General features: G+C 36.4%; 1 protein-coding gene across 6 annotated transcripts in view; it reads left to right on the top strand.

Moving 5' to 3' along the window:
- WDR25 (WD repeat domain 25) overlaps window positions 1-18,507 on the top strand; it is a 79,162-nt gene that overhangs the window by 21,698 nt on the left and 38,957 nt on the right. For all 6 annotated transcript variants that reach the window (XM_065685299.1, XM_065685300.1, XM_065685298.1 and 3 more), the window contains one exon: window positions 15,463-15,610. In XM_065685299.1, coding sequence (XP_065541371.1) covers window positions 15,463-15,610 — 148 coding nt within the window. The remainder of the gene's footprint in view (window positions 1-15,462; window positions 15,611-18,507) is intronic.

Raw genomic sequence — 18,507 nt, 5'->3', positions numbered from 1 at the left:
CCCCTTACACTTTACCATATCTGCCTTTTATACCTCTTGTGAGTCACTAGGAAATGCAAACATCCATAATGTAATAACCACTTGTATCTCACCATGTTACTCATTCTGTGATACTCTTTAGCTTCCAGTATTTAACAGTATTTTTCACAGACTTCATTCTGGATTCTACTATTGAATCTGGATTCTACTATATGAATTAATTATTCATTTAGATATTAAAATATGTAGCCAAAATCAAGTATCTTCAAATCCATGGTAACATGGATCCTACACCTTAATATATATTCAGCTTTTTGCAGTTCCCAGTGTGTCTAGGTTAGTATAGTTTTCAGATGTTGCAGTTTCCCTGCCTTTTAGAGAGACAACTAAGTGCTGTATGTGATTTAACTGATTCACTTGCCTTCATTTGAGGTCTTGGTACTGCAGTGGAGGGAGCTATGTAGTGGGAAGGATGCTGGTCTGAGGAACTAGTATCTCTGTCCAAGGGTATTTGCTGCCCTGCAGGTGTCTTGCTGGCCTTTAAAGGGCTCTTAGCCAACAAGGCTATATTTAGAGTGGTCTGATATCAATGAAAAGCAAAACATTTTTCCAAGTCTTTGAATAGGGGAAAGGGGAAAGAACGGTGCTCTCGCCTCTCTTGCACCTCCATTCTTTCGGAACCTCTCCTTCTAAAGAACAAAAAATAACTGGTAAAACTCTAGTTGTTCGCCAAAATAAAAGTCAAAAGAAGGATCAGTGCATTTGGAGATCTTGATCTCACCACATAAAGAATTTTGCTGCAAATGGCTGCAATTTTCTAGTGTCTTTTTAAATGATACATAGGATAGAAAACATTGTAACATAAAAATATGTGCTTTTGCAAAAGAAATCAGAGTGTTTTGAAAGTCTATTGGTATAATTTCCCTGAAGTTTTTAAATGAGCAGGCAACATAAAATGGTTTCAGGAGATTTTTGTTAACAATGATGTTTTGGTTTCAGGGAAGGAAACTAGAACTGTGAAGATTTCACTTGGCGATGTAGAAAAAATACCTGAAAGTAACAAAAAAAAGCATGTTGGTTTTCTCTCAAATTTAATGCTGTAAAGAAATGTAACTAATAAAAAGCACTAGCAACTGCAGAATGTGTTTTGAACAGCTTTATACCGTAAGTTCTAACCAACATATGAGTTAAACCTTTAATATGTGCTACCAGAAATGAAGCTACTTTTGCACACCACTCTGTGTACTTGCTCACCTTGGTTATAATTTAAAGAGAAGATAAAATTTGATAGCTCGCTGCTCAGCAGTCAGTCCTGTAGAGAAATTCAGATGATGTCTAAGGAACACTGAATTGTGTTAGTGCTGCTTTTTATTGCCCACTTCCTTGGAAGTATTTTTAAATAGCAAGATTATCTTACTGATCTCGTTTTAATATCTTTTAGAGGGGGTTGAACCTGTGCTACTCATGCTGGTCATTAAACAAGTAAGACATATAGCTCCTACTGTATTTAGTTTCTTGAAACTGATTTTATCACTTTTTAAATGTGCCTTGTATTCTAATGTGATATTAAAAATAAATGCATATTTGAAACTTGTAAATCTCTGCCCTGTTTAAAAAAAAAAAACAAAATTCTGTGCCACACACACTGTACACGAGTAAACTTTGTGCCCGTGAAATTCGAAGCTTGGGGCCAAACCTTAACTAGATGTTCACTGCTATGGAAACAGTGAACTGAAGTCAGATGGTGCATGACTGCATTGTGAAACCCGTTAAAAACCAAACCAAAACAAAGAAACCAAAGCCACTCAAAATCCTCTCAAACAATGAACTGCAGATTGGTTTTATTTAGTTTGGACTACTCCAGCATTTTAAAAATGCTCTTTTAATTTAAAAACATGTCTTTTTAGAAAAAAAGACAACCTTAAGTTTAAAAGCTGTTTGTTTAAATAGCTTTTAAGAACTAAAGCAGATATTGATCCTTAAAGTATGATGCTTAAAAACATAGGATGCTGCTTTATCTTGTCCTTTAATGTGGTATTTAATATCAGATGTGCAACACATTATGGGATATTCTTTCATTTGTAGAACCTAGATCTGTCTATGCTGTTTCATAATACTGTTGTCACTATTCAAACTCATGATTGATTTTAACTGCATAGGTTGTTCTTAAGGTTCTAGTTGTTCTAGATATTGCTTAAACAGTATGTATATAGAGCTGATTAGTACTTTGACTCTGAAATGTATTTTGAGTTGACTGGGGAAAAATTTTTCACTTCTAAATGGTGTGGGATAATTTATTCCTCAAGGAAGATGCACTGGTTCTGAGTCTCACCACCCTTCATGCTTTCAGCTTGTCATTATCAGAGCTGAAAAATCGGCTACTTTCGAAGACAATCAGTTTTCATTTAGTTTGGGTAAGAGGTTCAAAGCTGAAGTACCCGTGTAACAAATGATAGGCCAAAGCTCACACAGTAGTGATCATACTTCAATAATGTAATGATACTCCAAAAATATCTTTTAATACGTAGTAGTAATGCCTTAATTCTGTGATTACTGGATCCTCAGGAACACAGATTACTTCTAAGGGATCCATAAAAAGAAAAGTGCATGACAGTCTGCTTAAGGGTTTAAGGTAGCTGCATAGTCTGTGTCCCCACTGGGGGGTTCTTTCTCTTCTGGAAACTGAAACAGATTAAAACTCATTTTAGTATTGCTTTTTTTTTTTTTTTTTTTTAGTTGCTGTTGGTTATTGCCACTTATAGCACACCCTTTAACCTTTTAAAAACATATTTGGGACCAAAATTGTTTCCCTGAGCCCCTCTCCCAAGTGGTGCCTGTGCCATCTCTGCTTATCTGTAGGAAGGCACATTTGGTCTACATTCAGCAGCAAGTCACTTGTGTTGTGATGTGGCTGTGCTGGTGTGTGGAGACACGATGCTGCTGTGTAAGCATTGTGTATGCTGTGGTGTCACAACATGCTGAGGCCCAGACAGCTCTTTCTGACCTGTCTCCTGTCTGTGAAACTATTGATCGGTCACTTCAATGTGGCAGAGCCATGTTGGAATAACTGCTAGATTAGGTTTGTAAATGCATCTGAAATAACCCAAGCTTTTCAAGGAATGACTTATTCCACCTTTGAGGGGAGTGAGCTTTCTGATGGAAAGTGAAGCTAAGGTTAGAGAATCTCTTTACTGAAAAGGGAAGCTATCTTTGGTGCCTATAGATGAAGAGTCATTGTGTATTTAATGAATGTAAAAGTAGTTTTTTAGTATTCTTGCAGACACAAGTGTTTATCAAGTGGTCATAAATATATTGTCTAATTGTTCCTGCACACTTATGCTTTATATGTATGAAACCACTAATTGCTTAATCAGAAGCTAATGGTGATGTTAATGTGCCCTCAGGAGGGTAAATTGTAGTAGAAGCTGTAATATTGAGAGATTAAAATCCAAATTTCAAGCTAAATCCAAATCTAAAAGTTTATTAACCCCCCACCATCAACTTTCATTGGCATTAATGACACTTGTGAGTGCCAGCACATCTGGAAATTGGGCCACTTGGATCGTAATTCTTAGATGAGCAAGCAGAAGGTTAACAAACTTTAAAATTGCAAGTAAAAGAGTGGAAAGGAGAATGATGTATTTACTGTGAATTAGAATACCTCTTTTTGGTGAGAATTGCTTTTCGCTCTTTAAAATGATGGTATGACTTGTAATGACATAGCTTTAGTGTTGAAGTTAAATATTATAATGGTCTTTTAATGACACCTTAATGGCCTCTCTGAGGATTTGCACTGAAATAATTTTACCTTCTTATAATTGTGCTTCATAATGGACTGTAGCAGCATGATTTAAGGTCTCCTTAGTTTTTTTCATTGTGTTTTTTTTCAATATAACAAACCCTCTAAGTTACCATTCTGTGAAATAAAGGAAGTATTGTGTGTTCTTTTTTTTTGTTTGTTTGTTTTTTTTTTTGTTTTTGTTTTGTTCTGTTTTGTTTCGTTTTAATTATTGTATTAGGTTTATGTTCCACAACGAAGTATTTTTGTCAATGATAGGGACAGTGGGAGTAAGTGCGCCCTCAGCAAGTTTGCTGACAACACTAAGCTGTGAGGCTTGGTTGATAACGCTGGAGGGAAGGGGTGCTATCCCGAGGGACCTTTACACGCTTGTAAAGTGGCCAGTGCCACCCTCATGAAGTTCAACCAAGCCAAGTGCAAGCTCCTACACCTGGGTTGGGGCATTCTCAGGCACAGCTGCAGGTTGGGCAGAGAAGAGATTCAGAGCAGCCCTGTGGAGAAGGACTTTGGGGTGTTGGTTGGTGAGAAAATGAACAAGAGCCAGCTTCAGTGTGTGCTCACAGCTCAGAAAGCCAACCGTATCCTGGGCTGCATCAAAAGGAGTGTGACCAGCAGGTCAAAGGAGGTGATCCTGCCCCTCTACTCTCGTGAGACCTCACTTGAAGTATTGTGTACAGTTCTGGTGTCCTCAACATAGAAAGGACATGGAACTGTTGGAACAGGTCCAGAGAAGGGCCATGAGGATGATCAGGGGACTGGAGCACCTCCTGTATGAAGAGAGGCTGAGCAAGTTGGGGCTGTTCAGCCTGGAGAAGAGAAGGCTGCGTGGGGACCTCATAGCAGCCTTCCAGCATCTGAAGGGGGGCTATAAGGATGCTGGGGAGGGACTCTTCATTATGGATTGTAGTGATCGGACAAGGGCTAATGGGTTAAAACTTAAACAGGGGAAGTTTAGACTGGATATACGGAAGAAGTTCTTTCCTGTAAGGGTGGTGAAGCACTGGAATGGGTTGCCCAGGGAAGTTGTGAAAGCTCCATCCCTGGCGGTGTTCAAGGCCAGGTTGGGATGTTCAAGCCTTGGGTGGGATGGTTTAGTGTGAGGTGTCCCTGCCCATGGCAGGGGGGTTGGACCTGGATGATCTTGAGGTCCTTTCCAACCCTAACTATTCTATGATTCTATGATTTTTGTGTGTCCTGGCAATAATAAGGTAGTAGCTGAGTTTTGTAGAATTTTGCCTGCATTGCTGAACAACTGTGTATTGAATTTAGGAGAATTTCTCATGATGCCCTCTTTATTTCATGTGTATGTGTGACTCAGAAGCTAGGTGTCATGAAGAAGTAGGTTATTACATATCCAGTGTTTGTGTTATTCTGTGCAAGAAGCCTGAAAGAAGGTGCCTGTTTAGCTTTGTTATTTTTGTAAAGCTTAGGTGTTGAATGAAAATAGTTCACTATAAATCTGGCATGATTTCAGTGCAACAGGCACAGCTGTAGATACACCCCAATAAAAAGGGAATTTTACAATGAGTTGCTGTGTCATGAAAGCACTCTGATATAGCTGCTGTTGAATAAATTTGAAACTTTTACTGTGTTTCTATGTACATGACCTGACAGGCTAAGATTTCATCCTGTGTTTTTTCATGCTTTGACAGTTTATTTCAGTTCTCATCACAGAGATGTTAATTTTAGGTAAACATTCTCTATAAACAAACTAATTCTAATCTGTAGCTTCGGTTTCTAAAGGTGTCAGAGCCTATTTCTGGATAATTACGTAATACTGTAGCATTTACTTTAAGCAAGTATTTAAATGTTATTAGCATTCTGGTATATCATGTAAGAACGTCCTTGCATGCGTTGCTTGTCAGTGTTTAGCAACGTCATCAGGACAAGGAAATGTGTGTGTAAATGCCATCCAAGCAATTGAAAGTGAAGGCCTCCCTCTGAGAGGTGGTGAAATGCTGGAGGATTGAGCTTGTTTGCCTAGAAATTGCATGTAATTAACAGGGGAAAAATATTGAAAGCCATCAAATGGAAATAGTGCCTTGTCCCAGCTATCCATCTTGTCTGTCTTTCTGTAAGTCTAGTCATGAATAACATCTAAGAAATAGGAATTCACTATTGTCCAAGTTTTTTTTACTTTTTCCATTTTTAAATCAAGGGGATGGAAAAAGTTATTTGCGTGTGAGATTAGTATGTTCTGAGAAGATTATAGGACATGGGGTAAAACTTTAGCTTTTGATACAATAGTATATAACTTAAATTCTCAAGCAGAAATGTCTGTGAAATGTTTATATCAGTCTTGTTTAGTTTCTTGTCATTACCCCTTTTAAAAGTAATTTACATGTTTCTTAAGAGTTCTGTTTGACAGTTTTAACTTCAAAGGCTTCTGTGGAGGCTACATTAATTATTTATATTGGAAAAAACCCTGGCCAATTTGTATACTTTAAAGTCTTGTATGTTTTCTGTATCAATTGGCTGATTAGATCTTCCATGTGCTACAAGCCGGCTTTTGAAGTATGGAATCACTAGGTGTATTTCCAAGAGCAGATGGCAAATAAACAAGCTTAGGTTAAGTGTAGTAGCTCTTGTTATTAAAGCTTTACCAAGAGCATTAAGTTCCTGTATATAGTCAGATGGATTCCTCTTGTGATAATGGTCTGTGGTGGTTTTTATTTTTTTTTTAACAGTTCTGCATTACTTCTTTTGTCTCCCCCTTTGCCAGCTGAAAATGTCAATGTTTTCTCTTTGTCTGTTAGTGTTTTCTTAAATTAATTTAATAGGATAATGGCAGCTAGAAGTACACTTTTGATTAGGTTTTTATTTTCCTGTTAATAGCAAAACCACCTGAATGAAGCTTCGCAATTAACATTTATGGAGGCTTCCTTGGCGAAAGGGCTGCTGAATTTCTGTAGGAGGGAGGATTAAAAAAAACCACACCAAATAATTGGAAATGTATTTCACAGGCATGCTTAGTATGTTAGTGCTGCCTGCTGAAGCTATATGTAGTGCTTGTACTTAACTCAGCCTTTGCTGGATTCAGCAGAACTAAAGCTTGCTGACATGTTTTTTCAAATCAGTTGTCATACTACTGACTAGTCTCTAGTAGTACTTGCTACCTTGGTTAGCAGTATGATACTTGTATTATAACTCAAAATGCCTCTGCCTGGGTAAAGCTGTCTACAAAGAAAGAGCTATCTTAAATTTTGAGTTTTGTGTTCTGTTGTTTGTGGGGTGGTTTTTTTTAGTATTTTTTTTCAAAGTAGATTTTCTACTTTATTGGTTTGATGAATGTACTTGAAACATTTTAATATTAAAATTCTTGGTGGGAAGAAAATGAAGTAAGATCTTATGCTGGCTGTCTCAGCTAATTAAATTTGTTACATTTTGCTACTTTCCATTCTTCTTGTTTCTATAGTAGTAAGGGTAGTCTAGTAATAAACTATCCAAATGCAAACTCTTACACAGATATTAAAGCAATAATAAGGTTGGCTCTTTTTTATCAGTCTCTAGTCCTGTGCTTTGGGCTAGTAACATAATTGTGTTTTGAGTTATGACTGCTATAACAAGAAAGCTAGTGGAAATATGTAAGTGCTTTCTCAAATGACAGCGTTGTTATATGCTTCTTACACCATGTCTAGATTAGGAAGATGGATGTCGTTTAAAATATGTTCCCTAGCACATTTCCAAAAATTCCTGGAGCAAGTGTTCAACGCATCTGAAAATGTGTTAGCTTTATCTAGCTTTACAGAATCCTGATGAAAAATTCTTTTTTTTTTTTTTTTTTTTGGGGGGGGGGAGGGGGACACTTGGCTTACAAATTAAGCTGGTATGCCCAAAATGTCATCAATCATAGTCTATCTGAATATCTATTTACGCCCTTCATGATTGTACAAAAATAAGTTTATTAACACTTAGAGGTTACATTCTAAGTTGGACCTTAGCTCATAGTTTTTCGTAGACCTTAGGTCTGGTTTTTACACAGTTTAACTACATGTTTAGACAAAAGAGTGCAAAGACAGTGACCCATTTTCTAATTCTCCTTTCAACAAATTTTACCTTCTACTTAAACTAGAATATTTAGGTCACTATTTTAAGAAGACACAAATTGAAACAGCAATGAAAGTCTAAATCTTCCTGTAGTTACTCTAGGAATTTATACATATTGCATTACATGCCATTCGAGATCAGAATTTTTTTCAATCATGGTGGCTGGAGAGGCTTAGGTACACCTACTAGTTCTAGTGCTTGGCTATTTATGACCTTTCTGCTATTTGTTCCTTTTCTTTTTCCTAGCTTTCACTTGCCTCAATTCTCTAAACAAAAGAATGTACCTGTTTGTGAGTGACTTCTTATCCTTACTGCTATTGGTTAGAGATACTTAAGGGACACTTAACTCTTGCAGTCCTGCCCAAAGCTACACCTCGTCCAAGTGGGGAATCTGAAGAAGCAACAGCAGCAGCAAATGTATTTTTGTAATTTTTGTAATTTTACTGTGGGACTACTTATGCCCTCTGGCCCATTGATTTCAAAGAATCTTTTAAACTACAGTTTTGAGCCTACTTTGCAAACTAGAAAAGGCATGATTTTTTGGACAGTGCAGGGCTTCCTTTACTGTATTTGTCAGAAATTACAGTATTTAGATATTGATGAGGGCAGAAAAGCAGTATGGTCCATGGAGTACCATTCTCTCAAATCTGTGCAAGTTAGCAGATACATTTTATTTTTCCTCCTTGAGACACACCAGGGAGCAATGGTATTTGAAAAATGGAAAAGCAGAGGGTTGTCTCTTCAGCTTCACAAGTCTGTGGAGCAACCTGAGCATGCTTTGGAATGGAGCAGCATATATTCTAGTCAAAGCATAGTAACTCTTAATTCTTTCTGTAACTCATTACTATCCTACATCATCCTAGAACAGGACTTTTTCTTAAATGCCATCTTTGTATTTAGATTAATTGAGAAGTTGAAATGATTTCTTGCTATCCGTGTAGTAGGAGCCATTGACAGAGGAAGTTGGTAATTACAGAAGAATAACACAACTTGCTTAAATTGAGGGGCAAGAGTTCTGTTATTTTAGTATGGATGTTATGTTCAAATTCACTTGAATTTATCCATTAAAATTTTTAAATTTTGTTATACGTGCTCCAGAAAGTAGTTTCTTGTTTAGTATTCTTGGTTTGGTCTGCTGTAGTTCCTTTATGCATCCAAATTCAAAATGCATGCAACTTAATTCCTGATACTTGCTCCCAGCCTGTAATTTGTAACAATTTATCACAACTTAATCATTGTTCTTGGGTTCACTGTCCAATTTTAGTGACTGTCTGTTTGAATAGATGCATCTTTCTCTTCCTAAAGGTAGTTTCTTTACTGCAACCAGATTTGCTTGGAGGCAAGCATATTATAGATAATCATAGAATGACAACGGAAGAGACATGCTCAGTTCCTAATTTATCAGTCTCTATATGCTTGATGAGCTCTCACATTACTTTTGTTACTCTGCTTATATTGCTGTGGCTTTTTTTTCTAGGAATGAATGCCTAGTTTGAATGGTAAGTCAGATAAAAGCCTTTATTTTGTGTCCTATGAGCTGGTTGATACCATAGCAGACCGCTGAACATTCTTCTGTGGCTGCTATTCATTGATGTATCAAGCGCTTACCCTGCCATTCTTTTTTTTTTTGTTTTGTTTTTGGTTTTTTTCAGAGATTTACCAAGAGATTTTGTATTATCTTCAACCCAAAGTACTGTATTTTTAGGGGCTGTTTTCCTGAAAGCTTTCAGTCAGAAAATAGGATCTGGAAACATATCATCTGTAATAAATCTTATCTGCTGTATTGCTTGGTTGCTTATGTGATTTGTGAACTTTTGATCTCAAGAGTGAGAAGGTCTGGTTATGTTACCTAAATCGCTGGTTGCAGTTTTTATACCATATTCGTAAGCTATGTGGGAAGGCAAGCGACTTCTAAAACCTTCATTTCCAAATATTATGAAGAATGTGAAAGAGCAATTGAATTACAACATGCCTTGGAGAAAGTAAAAAGAAAATTGCTTTTGTAAAAGAATCTCTAGTACAATCTTGTCACTTGAATGTTTGTATCTGCCATTCTGGCGCAATATATTAATCCTAGCAGATAACGATGTAATCATCATACTTTCTATAATATGAGAGGAAATGAAATGAAGTGAAAGCTATTGATGGAAAAGAAATAGGCAATGTTATAAATAGTGAAGTACATAAGGGTAAGAACTAGTAGTGAAATATGAATGAGCTGACACCTTAAAGCCAACTTTAATAAGACTAGAAAAAATGTAATTAAAAAGTTCATGATATCTTAATGCCAGAAAGGCATTAAATATAATCTTTGAAAATAACTAGGTAATTTCAAAGCTTTGAGTCTTGACTATGTATTTCTTTTAAATATTGCAGAATACATTAGTTTGTAGGTTTAGGGGAGGTAATACAGAAATATGTGTCTTTTTCCTAATAACAGTTGCATATTTCGTTGCTTTGGGAGTTCTTTATAAGAGGAAGGGATGGACTATTTACTATTTAAAATGTAAAACATTGCTTGAATCTGTGGCAATAAGCAGTATTTTCAGAGTAGCAGGCTGAAATGTGTGCTTTTAACTTCTTAGCTCAGCAATTAAAATCACATCTGACATCACAAGATAAAAGAGCAACACCAGGTTTAATGAGAATTTAATATTTCATCTAGAAATAATACTGAGTTTCTGTAAGAGCTGAGTTTTGAAGTCAAGCACTTAAAGCAGTTGATCTCTTCGTAAAAACAGTTGATTATAAATCTGTCTTCGATGGATGCATGATAGCATCTAGTCCTATAATGTGTGATAAACATCTGAATGCCTATGCAGGAAATATATAGGTATCTCAGCCTGTGTATTTTTTAATGAACTGTTCCCCCTGGCCAAGTAATTTATTATGTACTAAATATGTAAGCCTTTATTCCAGGTAAGTCTTATGAGTTTATTTTATAAAACCTTTTTAAAAGCATTTGTTATTAGATATGCTTAAAGTGCAGCAGCCTTTGGTATTTAAAGTATGACTTTCTGAATGGTTTGAAGACATCTAATTTCTTAACACTTTGAAAATAAAGCTGTGGTTGTTACAACCATGACTTTATAGTGTTGCAGCCTTTGCCTTCAGCCTTAGACTGCTGTTGGGTACAAATCCTTTTTCTGATGCCACACAGAAGAATGTGTTTGGGATTTTTTTCTGGGAAGGATTCTATGATTCATGTTCCTCTTTGGCAGACAAAGCATCTTCACTCATTTGAAATAGGAAGTTTTTAGTGGCCCTAATTCCTAGGGGGATCTCATCCACTGTTTTGTACCAGGCCCTGAAAAATTTTTCTTTTGAGACTGAAGTCTGGTGGCTGTATTGTAACCGAGTTCTATATTCCTAGCAGAATTGCCACAGTCTAACCTACTGGTTAGTAACTGTTTGTTTATTGTTTACCTTGGTAATTTAGAGAACATGCTTCTGGGTTCAGGCATCATGGTGGGTGCTCTTTGGTCATTTCATCAACTCTGCTGGTTACTGCCATGCAGTCTTTTAGGCTTATTGTTCTATCCTAGTTTGAGCCAGCATATCCAGCATATGGAAAAAGTGAAGAAAGAATACTAGGAAAAAATTAATTTCCACACACATTATTCTTGAAGCACTTGACTATCTCAGTTGCAAGAAAATTTCTGAAATGCCTGCCATCCTGGAGAATCTGTTAATCTGACATCCAAGTGTTTGTCAGAGGCAAATTCACATGGGAAGGACTCTTGTAAGTTTTTAAATGACAGTGGCTGCCTGTTTGGAATAAGCACCGACTGCTGAGTAGACATTAGTCTTAAGCTTTGGACTGGCTATGTTGGAACTCTCCTTTAGCCACATTTTCCCCTAATTATGATTAAGCAGTAGAAATATGTAGGAATAAGGAGCTACTGAAGAGACTCTCTAGGAAAATGCAGACTTGATGGTGGCTATGCGATGATCCTCTGATGAGAGTTGAAGCATCTTTCCTTGGTAATGAAATACAGTAGATTCTCCATTTGTTGGTGTAACATGGTTCTCGTCTCTGTCACTTCTAGGCACGGAATGGTGTTTGTAACTTGTGGCAGACACATTCTGTTACAGTTGAACATTCAAACCTCCCACCCTTTGTAGTTTATTTGTACAGAAAGTGCATTTGCTTGTCCTTTGTTTGTCTTGATTTCAGTTTTGCACACCCGTTTTTGTTTGTACACCTTTAAATGGCTTTCTGTGGGCATGGCTGCATTTCTCAAGTGATTGCTGAAAAGTTAACTGTAAATATCAAATGCCACTAGCAAATAGGAAGTAAAGCTTCTCTTTTCCTATGGAAGATGAATATTGAAACATAAAGCTTTGAAATTGTTCTTCAGGAGGCACACTGCACTGTATCACTGTTGCATCAGGACACACACTAGCGTGTCAAAGTTACACTGAGCTAAATCCACCAGATGTGACACTTTAAGGAAAATCCGAGGTGGGTTGTATGGAAATATACCTAGGACTGAATGTGCCTGGGTAAAGCTTGCAGAGCATTGCCACTGCACAGCAGGACAGGGTCTGCCATCTTCTATTGCCTTGTTTAACTTCTCTTCCCATTAGGCTGCAAAGCCACAGTAGAAGTGGCACCTCTCACCATTATTTAAAAGCACATTAGTGGGCTCCAGTGAATTGCATTGGACCGTGTCTTGATGGAGGTGTGTTCTAACCCTTCTGTCAAACTGATGGATTGTATTAGGCATTAACTGTGGGGTTTGGTAGCCAGAACTGCAGGGGTGGCCTGTATGGGAGGCGGTTGTGGGTTGCCCTGTCACACATATTGAAGAAAGGGCACAACCACAAGGACACTTGAGGAAACAGAAGGATGCATGTGAGGACACACACAAGGCAATGTGAAGAGATAAGGAAAGAGACGTGCATTTGGACCAAGGGAGCATAGGAGCAGTAAGAAGCAAAGAGCAGAGGATGAAAAGAGTGAAGTGCAATGAGAGGCAACAAGAAACCTTTGGGTCCCGACTCCAGCCTCCTGCGATGGCCATTCTCTGCCAGCAACGTGGAAGGGAATGAGCATACCACCCAGCGAAAAAAGTGAAGCTGGGGTAGGAGTAGGGGAGGAGAAGCACTGGACTGAAGTGGGGCCTGAGGAGGGAAAGGGTTCCCCTAAGTGATCATATAACTCTTGGTCTTTTCTCCTCAACACCTGAATCTGTTATTAAAAGTTTATGTTAATTCGCAATAAAGTGACTTTCCTCAGCCAAGACTAGCTTGCCCATGTGGCTCTAATTCCAGAAGGCATTGCAACATCACCGTTACATGAGCTAAAAGACCTGATGAAAAGCTGAACAGTGGGGAGAAAAGCTCAGTAACTTGTACCTTGTGTGTAGTCAGTGCTCTCATTCACAGGATTCAATTGCTTGTTGCATTTCACCTAATGAAGGGAAATGTGTGCTTTTTCCGTTTATACACTTTTTTTAATCAAGCAGGATCTCAGAAGTACTGTTGAACTTGCTTTGCTTCATGCTTCTTGTGAAAATTGAGTTTTCATACTTAATGATTAAAACATGACAGAAAAATATCTGAAGCATGTACCATCCTTTTTTTTCCTTTCATCTTGATTCATTCATTAACTTCCTCGAAGCCCTCCAAGACACAACTAACCCTTTTTTTTAATACTGTGAATCTTGAAATAATCATTAAAACTCATTAAAGCAGAGAAACTTACTTTTAAAAGCAGTTTAATATTAAGATTTTCCTGATTTCTTTTCCTGTGTATAGGGTAGCATACTTACGGTATGGCCATCACGGTTCCAGTCTTACCTGACTGTTAAAGTAATTAATGATATTGGTTGCTTTGCATTGCAGAATTGTGCTCCATGCTAGAAGATTCTTTGAAATAATTTTCTATAGTGGAATGCTCTCTGATGAGTTTGGACTATATAAGAATGATACTGTCTTAGAGTCATTTTTGTTCAGTGAGAAGAAAATATGATTGAAGATAAAAATACATTACCAAGAGTGAATTGTGCTGTTGCCACAGCAATGTGAATGTCTACTTATGTTTTCTGATTTACCAAGTTGTTTTCATTTTTAATGTCCTTTAAAATGCACAGATATGCAGTCAATTTTATTGTAGCGCTAACTTCAGTGCTCCTGTGCTGACATACATGAAGGTTGAATTGTTTCTCACTTAAAAAAAAAAGTCTTTTTTTAATTTTTTTTCTGGTTATTGCTTAATCTGTTCCTAGCATTATAGAAATGATCTTAAAATTGAGAAGTTGATTGGAATAGACAATATTCAGAAGAAACTTTGAAGCTCCTAGGCGGTGTTGTTTTCATTCTGCAAGTTTTTGCAGGGAGAAAGTGACACATCACGAAGTACCATGAAGTAAAACGGTGACTTTAAAGCAATAAACTTCCTTGGGTTTACTGAAACTGCAATAAAGCTGTCATGAAGAACTGTCAAAGCATTGATTTATTTGCATTACTAATATTAGAAGTAATAAAATGTAGGATTTGCTGGTATGGTTATAGCATTTGTTATCTGTTTTATTAGATGACTCAACGGGTATTATATTGCATTGTACAATCAGAATATTTTATAATCTTTTACTGAAACAATGTTGATAGGGAAAATGTTTTGATATTTATCCTTCTCTCAGAGGTGAGCATACTGGATCTTTTTATGGGTCATTTGTTGCTAAACTTTTAATTTTAAAACTGACAAAAAAAGAGCACCGTGGAAAGGATGTGCTTTTGATTATTACGTACTATATGTGGTAACTGAAATTGTAATTCAGACCAGTTCTATTCTCTAAAATATGTTATTTTGGAAACAGTTGCATTTCTCTTTAAAGATTCTTTTTAACATATGAGCAGGTCTGTCTTTGTTCTAAAAATATTAGCTGTTATGTACTAGTAGAATGTGATTTTTAGAAATGCTCAGCATCAGACTAATTCTGTCCAGAAGAAACTGAAAAATTACTTAGGCACTCCTTAGAAGTATCCATGTAGTTGCATGATGATATTCCTATCTGCCTCCTTAGTGAAGTGAATTACAAACTGAGTGAGAAATACTATAGTAGCCTATGTATAGGCAGATGAGAAAGCTGTAATCTGCTAGCATTCCTTTTACTCGGTAGAAAGCAGAGGCATGATAGAGACAATAATTTGGAAGAAAAGTTATTTTAAGGGCAAATGTTATTTGGATATGTTCCTGCACAGAGGTAGGACAGCATTATGAATGGGAAAGTATCATATGAATAGCCATTGACAGCTATGTAGGCATTTCAAGAAATGATAGAACTCATAAAGTTATAAACCTTGGCAGTGTTCAAGGCCAGGTTGGATGGGGCTTTGAGCAACCTGGTCTAGTGGAAGGGCACTAGACAATGGCAGAGGGGCTTAAGATTCCTTCCAACCCAAACCATTCTATGTTCCTATAGAAATGTGGTAGTCATTTGTGCCTTGTTAATAAAATGCGCTAATTCTTGTCAACCATGCTGTTATTTCAAACAGAATTCTGCAGTTTAGCAGTATTTGAATTCAGAATTCAAAGCTTTCTTAGCCACAGTGATTTGCTGTGGCTATTTATCAATTGAAAAAAATACCATGATTCTTCATGAGGTTTTTGTTATCCTTTTTTTTTTAAGATATGGGATGCTGTAGATACAGGCTGCTGTCTGAAAACATACTTCTGTCACTCTTGTGCTGTTCGAGCTGCCCGGTGGTCATCTTGTGGAAGAAGGATCCTCAGTGGGGGCTTTGATTCCATGCTGCATTTAACAGATGTAGAAACAGGTAAAGATCACGTAAGGGTGCATTATAGCCCTATCTTTAACAAATACAGATAACTTTGTATCTCACTAGCCTTATTCTTTCTTTTAAAAATATAGATAAAATCTATAGTTCCAAGCTAGAATTCTTGAAACATGCCCTCACTAAAAAGTCTCGGCAGTTAAGGGTAGTTGGAGATACTTAAGGAAATTCAAGTGTCTTTAACTTTATGAACATATGTAATTTCTATCATCAGATACAGAATGTGTATTTTTTGTATGCTGTGTCATGATCATTATTAAAGTGTTTGAAGAGCTTCTTAAAGCTGACTTCAGTAACATATATACATATGGTTAGTTTAAACATAGGCTTGTATCTCATTCTCAATTGGATTGGTTTTAAGTTTGTGCTTAAAATTAATTATTTTTTTATTTTTTTAAATAGAAACTTAAATTCTGTTATGAAACCTTGAGACTGAACCTGTGTTGTTTTGATGCAGCTGTGAATTTGATTTGGGATTGGAATGTTGTGACCATAGCAGCTAGTTTCCAGGATGACTCTCTCCTCATGTTGCCTTCACAAACTAAAGTGGTTCTGTTAGCTATATTTCTTTTCTCCTTTATGCATGTTACCAGCATTCAAACAGCAGCATTCATTGGGGCTGTACATAATAGGACACCTATGTGTGTGTATAAATAATTAGGCCTAAAATAGTAGCTTGTCAGCTGAAGAGATGCAATTTTATTTTTTCCACTTAATTTACTTTTAAATGTTTAACTCCCGCAAAGGTGCAATTTTTTTTTTTTTTTGTAAGACTACAAAAGAAATGCTTAGAGAAATGACAAGCAGTTCTCATCTAGGAGGGTTCTCTGTTATGTAAAAGAAGTACATTGTATGCGAATATCTGGAGAGCAGTAATCCTATTCAGATGAACTGGGAAAGTGGCCAAGGAAATTTGTGAATATTGTTCACATGAAAAGAAGATTCTTTTCCATGCTCTAAGATTTTATTTTTCTCAACACTTGTCATACCAGAAGTATTTAAATTCAGTGATGACTGGAAGGGAGCTGCTGTAGTTTGGGAATGTAAAACCTGTGACGCAGTTACCAAATATTGATGTTGTGAGAATATTCATGTTTTGTAATGGGGAAAAGAGCTTTATATATCTGATATAGTAATATTATGTGAGGTTAATATACCAAGTCATTAATTTGTTAGACTTATTTTATTATTCTCAGTCTCATTGCAGCAACCTTCTAATTTTTAGCCTCTTATATATCTGAATCTTACTAATCCAAGTTGTGCTTACAAATTCTAAACATAATGGCTTCATTCTTAATGGGATTTATAGCAGTAGAATAAATTTTATGTGCCTGAGTCATTTGAAGAGATTACTGTGGGAAAAAAATCTCATTTTATAAAACAATAGAACAGTTTCCAAAGATATAATGATATAATTTAATTATATGCTTTAATTTCTAATGTCTTTGTGATTCAACTGTCCAGTAATGGGATAGTAGTTTGGATTTTGTTGTTGGTAGTGATTCATTTGGACGAAGGTACTTCGCTATTTTAGCCAATGACAAAAATAACAAATTTGAAACCAACTTGTGAGTTATGTAGTGTTTCTAACTAAAACTATGTGTAAAGGTAAAATGAATGCTTATAATCCTTGCAAATACCAGATATTCATTATTGCCTTATTTCAAGGACATGGGATTCCTTGGAACTCATGTGAACTGCAGTTGTAATGTTGATGTTTAGACCTGACTTAGTGACACACACCTCATTTGCAAAAATTACACAAGTGATCAGAATTTCATTGTCATTTTCTATACATACAGATCAGTTTCTGATTTCCTCCTCTTTTGTCAATTCTTTTCAGAGAAACAGGGCAAGCAGTTTCCCTCTGGAATCCAAATCAATTTGATATAAAAAGACTCATTTCCATTTGAAAAACACTAAGATGGCTATAAGGTTTTGATTTACATTAGTTCACTGAATCATTCATTCCTCCTCACTCTTCATCAGTGCTGAGATGGTTTCTTCTTTGATTAACTTCAGATAGTTGTTAGAACTGTTCCTTCACAGAGAACTTTAGATACATTTTTGGATTTCGATCTTAATTACTGTCTGTTGCTAGACTGAACTACCAGTGTGTTTAAATCCAGTAAATGCATGCTGATGAGATTTCATAAATAATAATGCTGTCTTTAAGGCTCTGTGCTCTGTCTTTTCTGTAGGTTGTTCTGGTTCAGCATTTTTCTAGTCATGTTTGCCAAAGTCTAATCTTCCTTGTCTTTTTCAGTATGGATTCTATATATTGCATCTGTGCTATAAAAATTTCTACATGTCCTTCACCAAAAGAAACCTAACAGTCTGAAGAGAATTACTTCTTAAAGTTTAGGAAAGGTTGCAAATAGAGCTTAGAACATGCATGGTATTGAGCTGCTTAGCTGGAGGCTTGGGGTTTTTTTTTGTCATTTTGTGTTGTTTTTCTGTTAGGAACATAGTTTCTGCCCTATTAAATCAAAATTGTAGTCTAGCTAATTGTTTGTTCTGGGTCTGATGACAGCTAGTTACAAGATTCTTCAAGAAATGTGCCAGCATGTTGTAACAAGCAGTGATAGAATAAATTTCCCTGGAAATCTTGTTTCTAAGCTTGGACTTAAGTTTGGGTATCCCTTGTCCTAGGAGGTTGTATGTTCTGGAGTGATTTTGTTATTGTTTTTTATTTTTTTTTTTTAAATCTTTGTGATCTGAACTGTGGGATAGAAGCAGGCACTGAAATCTCATTAATCACAAAACAGATTTTTTTTTTTTTGTTGTTGGCATAGAAATTGTCATGCAAGGGTAGAAGACATATGCGTGAGATCTTATCCTGCAGTTTTACACCATCAAACTGCTTCCACTTGTCAAGT

This window comes from Lathamus discolor, chromosome 6 (assembly GCF_037157495.1).
Source record: "Lathamus discolor isolate bLatDis1 chromosome 6, bLatDis1.hap1, whole genome shotgun sequence".
In the NCBI taxonomy this organism is placed as follows: domain Eukaryota; kingdom Metazoa; phylum Chordata; class Aves; order Psittaciformes; family Psittacidae; genus Lathamus; species Lathamus discolor.
The sequence above is the reverse complement of the archived record's forward strand: the minus strand, read 5'-3'. Positions and strand labels throughout refer to the sequence as shown.